The sequence below is a fragment of the Paralichthys olivaceus genome, chromosome 13 (assembly GCF_024713975.1).
Source record: "Paralichthys olivaceus isolate ysfri-2021 chromosome 13, ASM2471397v2, whole genome shotgun sequence".
In the NCBI taxonomy this organism is placed as follows: Eukaryota; Metazoa; Chordata; class Actinopteri; order Pleuronectiformes; family Paralichthyidae; genus Paralichthys; species Paralichthys olivaceus.
The window spans coordinates 19953193-19963851 of NC_091105.1; the positions used below are offsets into that span (position 1 = coordinate 19953193).

The 10659-nt window shown below is 39.2% G+C and overlaps 1 protein-coding gene across 2 annotated transcripts; it reads right to left on the reverse strand.

Moving 5' to 3' along the window:
* Positions 1-1365: 1365 nt before the first annotated feature.
* ncam3 (neural cell adhesion molecule 3) lies at positions 1366-9743 on the reverse strand. Of its 2 annotated transcripts, none has more exons than XM_020091098.2 (16): positions 9341-9743; positions 8668-8739; positions 8376-8570; positions 8065-8202; positions 6981-7124; positions 6512-6629; positions 5925-6079; positions 5687-5820; positions 5316-5451; positions 4996-5163; positions 4744-4863; positions 4213-4340; positions 3958-4126; positions 3558-3753; positions 3343-3471; positions 1366-2482 (listed from the first exon to the last, which is right to left on the reverse strand). In XM_020091098.2, exons 1-16 carry the CDS (start codon positions 9405-9407, stop codon positions 2440-2442), a joined length of 2112 nt encoding a protein of 703 aa, XP_019946657.2. In that variant the 5' UTR covers positions 9408-9743; the 3' UTR covers positions 1366-2439. The 2 variants fall into 2 exon arrangements, with proteins under 2 accessions (XP_019946657.2, XP_019946658.2); XM_020091099.2 differs by having other exon boundaries at positions 3423-3471; positions 4213-4342; positions 4743-4863.
* Positions 9744-10659: the final 916 nt, after the last annotated feature.

The window sequence follows — 10659 nt, forward strand, 5'->3', positions numbered from 1 at the left end:
TTAAAGTAGAAGTACCAGAATATGAAACACTAACCATCCCAGGCAAAGGGCTGCTTTAAATATCTATATCTAAAGGAGTTAGATATAGGCCTGCTTAAAGTACTCAATGAAAGAGTGTACTTTTTATTGCTTTTATGATCTTATTCAAGAGAGATCAGAAAACAGGAGCAATTAACGATCAGCAAATAACCACACAATGAAGGAATCATGATGGTCAGATTCTTCTAATGTTTTTGCTCGTTGTTTTCTTCGCCTGATGTTGCCAACTAAATCACATGGCTTGTGGATTTACTGCTGTTCTTTTGTTCTGGAAAAAGGAAAAAAAAAACAACTGAAACCAGTGCACTTAGACATGGAAACAAAAAGGAGTTCAATGTCTGTTATTTCTTGAGGAAAGTCGTTGCTCACAGACCAACATTGTTCCAGGACTGATCTGCTCAGTATTCCAAAATTGTGGTGTATATCAGAACATGTAATTACAACACTGTCTGCTAAAATCTTAAAGATGAGTGTACCTTGCATCTTCTATACACCAGCAGCTGCAGTACCAAGACCATTGTATCACTGTGAGAGCTGATTGTTTGGTCATAATTCTTCTTGCTGGTGCTAATCCTGTATAGCTTTAAATCACAAATCCAGTTTTGTCTAGACTTCTTAATGTTGTCAAACATTAAGTGTTGCAGTAACAGGACAGCATCCGTGACACCAGGAAGAAAAGGAGAGTTATAGTTTTGTCTTTCTTGAACACGATGTTCAGTGAAGTGTTATCTGCACTCAATCTATGAATGGATGGTTACAGTAAGTGTAATTAAAAGTCCTCTATCTCTTTCGAGAACTTGTTTTGATGGGTTGAAAGTTTGCAACTTCGGAAACAAATGAGGGAAATTAGTTTCTGTATCAAGTCACCTAAAGGAAGAAGTGCAGTTACACTGTCTGTGTGATATTCAGGGCTGGGTTGCTTTGTGTCAGCAAGACAAAAGATAAATATTTTTCAAGAAACAAGTTTCGTCTTTTCATGGCTCTCTGAATTGATACTAAAAGTAACTAGAGGGGCATATCCTCAGCCAAGGCTTATGCCCTAACTCGGCATGTTATGAAAAGATAAAACTTTTCTGGATCTGCCTGTTTATCTAATGACCTCCAAAATGAATTGGTCTCTCCCTCTGGTCAAGCCTCAGTCCTTCGATTTAATGGAAATCTGTTTGGTACTTTTTGAATAAAACAGACAGAAGAAACCCAGTCTCATTGGTGGAATTATTATATTGAAAAGGTATATAGCTATAAAAAGACCAAACCATTTTTGTTCTGTCACAATGATTTCACTGTGTATGATGGAGATGCTTATAAAAAAGCAGGATAAAGCTGTTTTACATACAGTCCATGTTTTATCAAACAAAAAGATGTATATACAACCATGTACAGTGTTCAAGACAATACAATACAAATAAGAAACTCTTTGTTGATATGGTCAGGTGATAAAAAGCAAAAAAAGCTGAAGCTGAATAAAATATTTGACTTGAAATATTTTCATTTATTTTCATGTTTGATTACTGTAACTAATAGTATAACTATAGATGTAAACATGAAATATAAGTCCACTTTGTTTGCCTATTATTACAGGTACTTTAAAATGTTTTTCCATAATAAAAGGTGGTTTTGATTACAGGTCTACAGTGTTAGTTGCTCACCATGATAAAAAGTATTTCTCAACAGTAAAACTATATCTACAAAAACAACTTCAAATCCGAAGCCTGTCGTTGTAATATCTCTCATGCATGGCTTAGAACTAATAAATATCAGTGCATAATAATTACATTAAGGCTAGTTAGTTTTAGTTCAACCTGAAGGGCCCTTTAAATGTTTTATAATACTGGTCAAAATGAGAATACATTATTAAATCATCTTAAACATTAGATAACATAATGTTATGTTAATAACAATAAAAACATCTGAAATGTGATCAGTAACAAAAATAATTTTGAGATTTTAAAAAAGTGGTTTTGCACAAAACACTTATGGTTAAAGAAAGAGTAAAAATGAAAGAAGACCTTGTGTCTGTGTACAACATTACAAATGCAGTAAGTAAACATTTTTGTGTTTTTTTTAGAATATAAAGCATTTACCCTGTAAAAGACAGATCTCAAAATCTGTTTTTGTCCTCTAAGTTTAGCTTGAACTAATCAGAGCAGACAGAAAAACTAAAATAAACTTCCAATTGTAACGTCTCCTGCCTGTGGAGGAGCGTAGCCTGCAGGAGGCGGTGTTGACAGGACAATCAGAGTTTTGTAAAAGACCGGTTTTCCTCTTTGTGTGATCAGGACGTTTGACCTTTCCCATGGCATTTGCATCCAATGCAGAGATGACTTAGTGTTCTGGTTGATTGTTTCATGGCTGTAAAATATTTCACACTCATGTCCCTTGTTTCACCACTTGCTCGCCTCAAGCGTCAGCAGCGGACTGGTTTCTATCTGGATGTGTTTTCCTGCAGGACAGAAATATTCCATCAGTAAAATATAAGGACAAAACAATACAATTTTCATGAAAAGGAAGTCAAGGAGATCTCAATTCAAAATAGACTTTAGAAAATGACTTTCTGCCATGGATTTGACCTCCATGTGAGTGTCTGAATGAAGCAATGCCACAAGACAGGATAATATTCCTTAGCTCTGTGGCAGGTGTTAAAAGTAGTATTTTGCTCTTAGATTGGATTCCACACAGGGAGGCTGTGACTTTGCATTATGGTTGGATGATGCACATTCCTTTTTAATGGATAAGTGTCTATACAAGGAATAATGCTTATATTACTTGTGATGCAAAGACAAGCCTGCATCAAATCTGAAACACAAAGTAATATACTGTACTATATTTTAGATTTATTTTGTATGTATGTTGAATGATTGAAGGTGAGGATGGTTAAAGTTTTGGTATGTAATTTCAGTAAAGCAGCTTTAGCTCAGGAGGTAGAGCGCATTGTCCACTAACCAGAGGGTCGGTGGTTTAAAACCCAGCTCCTCCTATCCGCAGTTCCTTGCTAAGATACTGAACCCAAAATTTGCCCCTGACAGCTGTGATGACAGTGTGTGATAAAAACAGTGCTGTACATAGAGTCTCTGTATGAATGTGTGTATAAATGGATGAATGTGATTTGTATTGTAAATAACTTTGAGTTATTGATAAGTGTGGAAAAGCTCTATATAAATACCGTCATTTTACCATTAAGGCCCTTTTCTGTTCTATTGTGCATTTCCTTGGTAATGTGATATTTTAGTCTAATGTTTATTATTCTAGCACTTTCTGTCCATGTTGTTTCATTGTGTGCTGCAAGACAGTGAATGAACATACTCATGTTTAGTGAGGGGGGCTTTGTCGCAGGTGACCTCTGTAAGCTGCCCCCCCTCTTTGGTGTTTGCCTGAACCCCCACCTGTTGCATACTGCCTCTCGGAGTGGATAAGCCTTTCAGCTTCACATCTCTGCAGCCAGGACACACAACATGTTAGAGCATTTCTTAAACACACAGTCCCTCAAAGACTTTTCCTAAATCCTCTCACCAACTCACCCGTTAGTGCTCCCCGATTCCTCCTCTAGCATTTTGAGGCCTGGAACTTTCTGTCCAAAGAGTTTCACAGCGATGGACATGAGGAGGCCGCAGCGGTTTCTGTAGCAGCAGGTTGCGTCTACCACCAGGAACACCACAAAGAAGATCACCATGACGATGCCAACCACGCTGCCTTTGGTCATGGTAAGGCTACTCGCTTTGAAGAGAGATGATAATGTTTAGATGAGCGTATGGCAGACATCTTCAGTGTGGTATGCAATGCATTTGTTTTTGTAATTGATGGGTATTTCACGGCACATTGTTGACGTATTGCCAACGATATACAGTATATTAACATTCTCAGTTGATTGAGGTAAACTAGAAATGCTGAGAGTGGTGGAGTATGTAAGTTGTCACATACAAGGTTTTTCTGCGATGGTGAATTTCAATGTTGCAGGGATAGAGGAACCATTAGCATTGACTGCTGTGACCTGCAGTCGATAGTCTGAGCCAAAAGACAGGTCCTTAAGTGAAATGGTGTCAGCATTGGACGGCAGCTGCAGCTCTTTCCACTCAGCCCCTTCTTTATCCTGGTTAGAAACAGAGGAGGAGAGGGAGGATCACAGTCGGGAATCAAAAAGGAGCAAAGAAGAGAAAGAGATTGAGAGTCTTTTACCTGTTTGTACCGAATGATGAAGTGCTGCAGAGGCAGTCCGCCATCGTCAGTCTGCGTCAATGGGGTAGAGAAGGTGTTGCCCTTCACTTTAATCTCATCGGGCGTCAAAACTGGACTGTCAGGTTCCCCTACAGGCAGGAGGTAGAGAGAGAGAAAAATGAATGACCACAATTCATCATTAAGTTACTGTAATTAATCTAAGCTGAGTTAATTATTTCATAGTTTAGTAAACCCCTGAAAGCGCTTTACCTCCTGAGGATGAATGACAGTAGATCACATGATGTCACCAACAGTATGAGTAAACATCAGGCAGCAGATGATGATGTCATGAAAATGTTATGATGATTGCATGAGAGACAAAGAAGAAAAATTAAGTGATAGCAGATGAGGAGGAAAAACCTTGCTTGTGAGATATTTATACCACATAAGCTCTGGCATATGCACATATGCACCATACATATTGCGTAAAAAGTGAATTTGACATGAGTTGTCAGTGTTTGCTGACAGTGGAAAAATATATGTCACACTTACGTATTCCCTGGGTTCGAACGCTGTTTAGGTTAGAGAACTGTCCTAGTCCTGCTGCATTCAAGGCAGCTAAACGCACTTCGTACAATGTATAAGGCTTGAGGGTGGTGATAGCTAGGGGAGCTACAGAAGGAATCAAACATAAAAAGCCTTGTCATAAACGATACTTAAAATAATTATATATTTTTTTAATCTTCAGTGAAAATCACTACACACACACAACTGCAAAGTCTTTATAAAGAGCAAATGTTCTACCTGAAGCTGGTACTGTGACATTGTTCCACTGCTCTGCTGAGCTTTGCCTCCACTGCAAGGTATAACTTGTGATTGGCTGTCCTCCACTGATGGGTGGGGTCTTGAGGGAGAAGAGGACTGATGTCGGGCCAGGCGAGACTGACAGGTAGTGAGGGGGACCGGGCTGGGCTGTGGGTGAGGGGGAGGAGAGGAGGATTGAGGAAGGAAGAAGAAAAAGTTAGAAAATGGCATAAAAACATACAGTTCAACATGGTTTATAGCCACCTTTCTTTCACTTAACTCCCTTTTCTTAAATTAAATATACAAAGTCAAACTCTTACTGTATATTACAACATCTCTAGATGCATTTCCAGAGCTGCTGACAGCCATGCAAGAATACAGCCCACCATCAGAGGGCATCATGTCATCTATCACCAACACACCGTCCATCACATGGATACGACCAGAAGTCATGTCCTGACAGAGGATGAAGAAAACAAGGAAATTACATATTAGAAATATTGTCAAATGTTAATAAGTTCAGCTGCAATACAAACACTAAATGTTGATGATCTTCACAGTGAATTTAGGAGTTGACTGTGTTGTTCATTGAGCCATGAAAAGCAGTCGTAATCACATAAATTCCAAAGTAGATTATATCTATGAATTTAAGTTGTCGTGCCCATGTGTGTTCATGTCCATGCACTTTTACCAGTGTTTGTCCATTGTGCTTGTTGAGCCAGTGTAGGTCAGGATGAGGATGTCCAGAGACGTTACAGGACACAGACACACGTTTACCCACTAACACGCTCTGCTGCTCTGCTGACACAAACACCTCTGGGGCCTCTGAAATGAAACATTTCAATTGAGCAATGAACCAGAGATGCTCAGCAGCACATTTTCAAGGGTCACTATAGTACAACTAGTCACAGTGGTAGCACTGAACCAACCGAAAACATGAAGCATGATGGTAGCACTGTCCTCTGCTATCTTGTTGACTGCAGTGCAGATGTACTCCCCATAGTCAGCTCTGGCAACAGCCAATATAGTCAACTGGCTTTGGTCTGAGTTGAACTGATGACGAGAAGGGTCTAATGTCACTGGCCTGGGAATGGGATAAGATGATCAAAGAACAAGCTATGTGACATTGTAGTGATTCTTTATTCATTTGAATTAAAAATTTGAGACAGGCACAACTGTATGAAGGTGAATAATAGAAAGAAAGAAGCCAAGTATAGAGACAGAGGAAAAGTTGGAAAAGAAGATGAGTTATGCTACAGAACATTAAATAAACAGATTCAGACTCAGCAGCTTCAGACAAGATGTTACTGCTACATTGGCGATAAAGAGATTCAGGGGCACTGAATTAAACAACTGAACCACCAATGATTGAATATTTAGGAAAAACATCTTAGCAAAAAATAACAATGCCAAATTTTTAGGCATGATTTAAAAGAGGCTGAGAGAGTGAAAAGGTTTAGCTCTGCTACTGTGTCCACATTTTATAACCAATGTGACAGATTGAGCCAGGTCTTACATGGTCCAGGTGATATTGGGTTTCGGGTGACCGGCCACCAAACAAAGCAAGGACACGTTGGTTTCAGATCCGGCCATTACTTTCTTCACTTCCTCTTTCAGAAGCACTTTAGGAGGAGCTGCAGGGGGGATTTTATTTTAACCAATATTATGTGCAGGTTGTGTAAAACAAATGCATGCAAGCATTTTTATAATATAGAACATAACATTACATGTTAAATAAAACATTTGTCAAGACAAATGCCCAACCACTGACGCCAATCTGTCCATTAACACTAAATGGTTGAGTGCCATCAAGTGTTATGTTACACACAGCAGATTTAGCAAGAACCAGAAAAGATGTTGGTATCATGGATGACTATATACAGTATATAGTATATAACATATATAAACAAACAACAGAAAGACAACACTTGCTCCTAACTACAGAGAAATCTCTAGATAAGTACACTATTTAAAAAGCAACGCACCATTCACAACAACAGAGACAGAGAGCTTCTGAAAAACGGGCCGTCCTCTGATCTGCGCCTGACACACGTACGTCCCAGCATCATCTCTCCTCACTTTTTCAATGTGGAGGGTGTTATCAGGAAGTTGACGCAGACGTTCTCCTTCTGACAATAGAGACAGCAGCACAGAAATGCAGAGACCATCAATGAAGCTCAAAAACTGATCTCTGTGACCGTCCAAACCATTCAGTGAGCTTGTAAAGCATGAAGCATATATCTGAAAGGTGTCAAAATAAGACTTTATCATGGAAAACAGCAAGGGTCCAGGGTCTATAAACTACGTGACCTTAAAAATGTATATCTAAAATTTGCATTCAACGTGAATCAACATTCAACTTGGACACCAAACCCTGCGTTAATTGATTTATTTAGCCACTTGGCGGTAATGCAAGCTCTGCTCTCAACACTGAGATAGTATTGTCACTGCACTAAGGTGTTTTGGGAAAACTGCCACAGTATTTTTCTAATTCACCAGCAAATGTTCACCCTCTTCTTCTAAACTCTCACACATGGGCCCATAGCTTCTTGTAAAACCATACAATGTAAATATCATAAGTAAAAAAACATAAAATACAAAACATACTCAAAATGAGAATTCACAAAGTACTTGATGCTTTGGCAGCATCTGGTTCATCATTATAAAAGTTATTTTATTCATTATTAATGCAAAATATTGATCTTGTTTTTCAATCTTTACAAATATACTATTCAGGTATATAAGGAAGTTTTACTTTACTTCTTACTTGTACTGTTTGAGAATGAAGGATCTGGTCGACCACTGCAGCTACACACTAAACTGATCCTTCACATTTACTTATCACTTTGGCCGTGTCCATGCTGGACAAACTAAATGAGATTAAGATCAGCAGAAACTTTGTATCTAGTTTATTATCTGCAATTTATATTCAGCAGCTCAGCACTCAGACAATCAGTCAAGCACCAACGTTGCCGAATAGGACGGGGAGGCAAACTGTTTAGTTTTACAGACCCATGCATGTTTACTATGGAATAACTGTCATATCCTGCAGAGAGGTGTTAGTTTTACCTCTAGTAGGGATTTGCTGACTGCCCTGAAGCCACTGAATGTCCACTGCTGGCTGGCCAGTCCCCAGGCATGGCACCACCCCGTCTGTGCCCTCCAGAAACTCATGGTAGGTCTTGGTGCCCCCAAATGATGGACCCTCTGACAAGGGAAGAGAAGATTAGGGTGCCAATACTTTCTATGCATAAAGCAACTGAGGATAGGGTTTGGTTCATTAGACAACTGTTCAAATGCTCAACTTCCGACTATATAGAAAATCTCTTTCACTACAGTGTGTGTGTGTGTGTGTGTGTGTGAAGCCAGCTGTTACATACCATAAACATACAGCTGTCGTTGGACCTCGTCCTGGTGTCCTGTTTCGAAATTGCACACACAAGTGTATGTGCCGGCATTCTGTATCGTAGCCTTCTTAATGAGCAGCTTAGAGGAGGTCTCATCCAACACTGTCACCTTTTCTTCATCAATGTCTTCCCCATCCTTCTGCCACGTTATTTCCCCCTCTCCTCCAGCTATATCACAGGAGGGAAGGGGAGAAAGTAGACGTGGAGATTGGGTTCAAGTTTAGCCACATAGACAAATGAAACAAATGATAGAGCAGTGACTCACCTTTGCACAATAGTAATATCTCTTCTCCCACGAGCACATCTTGCTTGGTGTTAACAATGATCATCTTTGCATCTAGAGAACGAGAGGAATTTAATTTGTGTTTTCCATCTGCTGCTTCAGCATATTACACAAGTACAGAGAATCCCACCTGTGATAGAATTTGAGAATGATTTAAAAGTTATTCTTGTTTATTAAATAATATGAAAATACAAATTCGGGTCTGTGATATTGGGCTTTATTTCATACTAATGTTCTACTGTTCTCTCCAAAGAATCAAAGTAAACAATTTTTCTAATATAAAACAACAGTGTTTTCAGCTAAAACTTGGAAATTACACATGTTTTGTAAAGTCTTTTGCTCCCTTATTCCTTACCTGTTGTGCTGTTATCGCATTTTAAAACTTGGCCATCCTTTCAACAATGAAAACAGCAAACTTTCAACTGTTTACGAGATCGTTTTCTATGCTTACTTTAACAAAAATGTCATTGTTTATACAGATAGGATACTTGAGATTTTGGACAAAAACAGTCATATTGGTTATTTCCTGAGTTATTTCCTGCTTACACTTAAATAAACGTTCTTTTACCTCACAGTAAAATAATGCAGCCATCCAGTATATATCAAAACACATTATTACAACTGTGTAAATCCCAATAATGACAAAAGATCTTACCTGTGCCATACAACAGCAGCAGGAGCAGCAGTGAGGCCAGACACAAGAGAGCTGATTGGTTCGTCATATTCACCTGACTGCAAGTTACCAGACTTCAAATAAAAAAATCTGCGGTTTTGTGCTGTTGACTCTGGATGTTTTGGTTTTCCAATCAGTTCACAACTGGATAGAATGATAAAGTTATCTTTTTTTTTTTTCAAACCTTACAAAAAATCTACCACACAGCAAAGAACCTCCAAATATCTTCAGCTCAGGATCATGCTGACATGCAGACACCTGCTGTCACCACACCACCGATGATGACTAAGATATAGAGAGGGTCTGTGTCAGAGGTTATATAGGATCACGACTGAGATGAGAGGAAGTAGGGGGAAGAGAGACAGAGAGAGAGTAAGAGAGAGAGAAACCCCAACCCCAAGAGAGTTACTGTCAGTAATAGTCAATAGTGACGTCCATCCCCCTCCCACTCTTTAAGAAGTTCTCTATTTGCTCGCTCCTGTCCCAATCTGTCCTTTGTCTTTCTCCCCCTTCCTCACCCCCCACCCCTGCTGTCTACCTCTCTCTCTTCCCTCTCCTCACCCTGTTCCCTGTCTCTCGGTCTCCGCTACCGGATGAAAGCAGGGGAAAGAAAGCTGCTCCCAGTGGAAAAAGAGATGAAGAAAAAGATACATCTCATCAGTTTTTCCGCCCCTCATTTGACAAGGGGTCACATTTTTCTTGGTTCACATGCTCTGGCAAAGTCACTGTGCTGCCACATTCATGTTTGCTTAAAACATGCATCCTGTGTGGGGCGATGATCTCAACAACTCTCAGTGAAAAGTTCTTTATCACAAAAACAATGATTTGGAAAAAACAACCAATGCTCCAAGATTGTAAAAGCATTAACCATGGAGGTCCAACACAAGTAAGCAGAATCAAAATTAAAGTTGAATGAAAGTTAAACTTTCTTTAAAGTCAGTGATGTTTACACAGAATGGTCTTAAACTGGCATGATAAGGTGATAAAATCCAATTGTTTACAGAAGACTATTGTAAAATTACTGATAACCTGAAAATGACTCCGACCAGTAACAATGTTGGAGTTCCTTTTAAATGTCACAATAGGTGATGCTGCTGTAGGGTCCCGGTTGTGTACGTGATCACTCAGAGTCACACCACCATCATTGAGTGTGACACTATGTTATGTCCCTTCCTCTCCCATGTTCGTGGATGGGACATGGAACTGAAAAATACATGTCAAATGTAATTTACTTAAAGATGGTATCTGTCATTTTAGGTAGTTCTTCTCACAATGATGTATGTTGTTTGGGTTTAATTAGT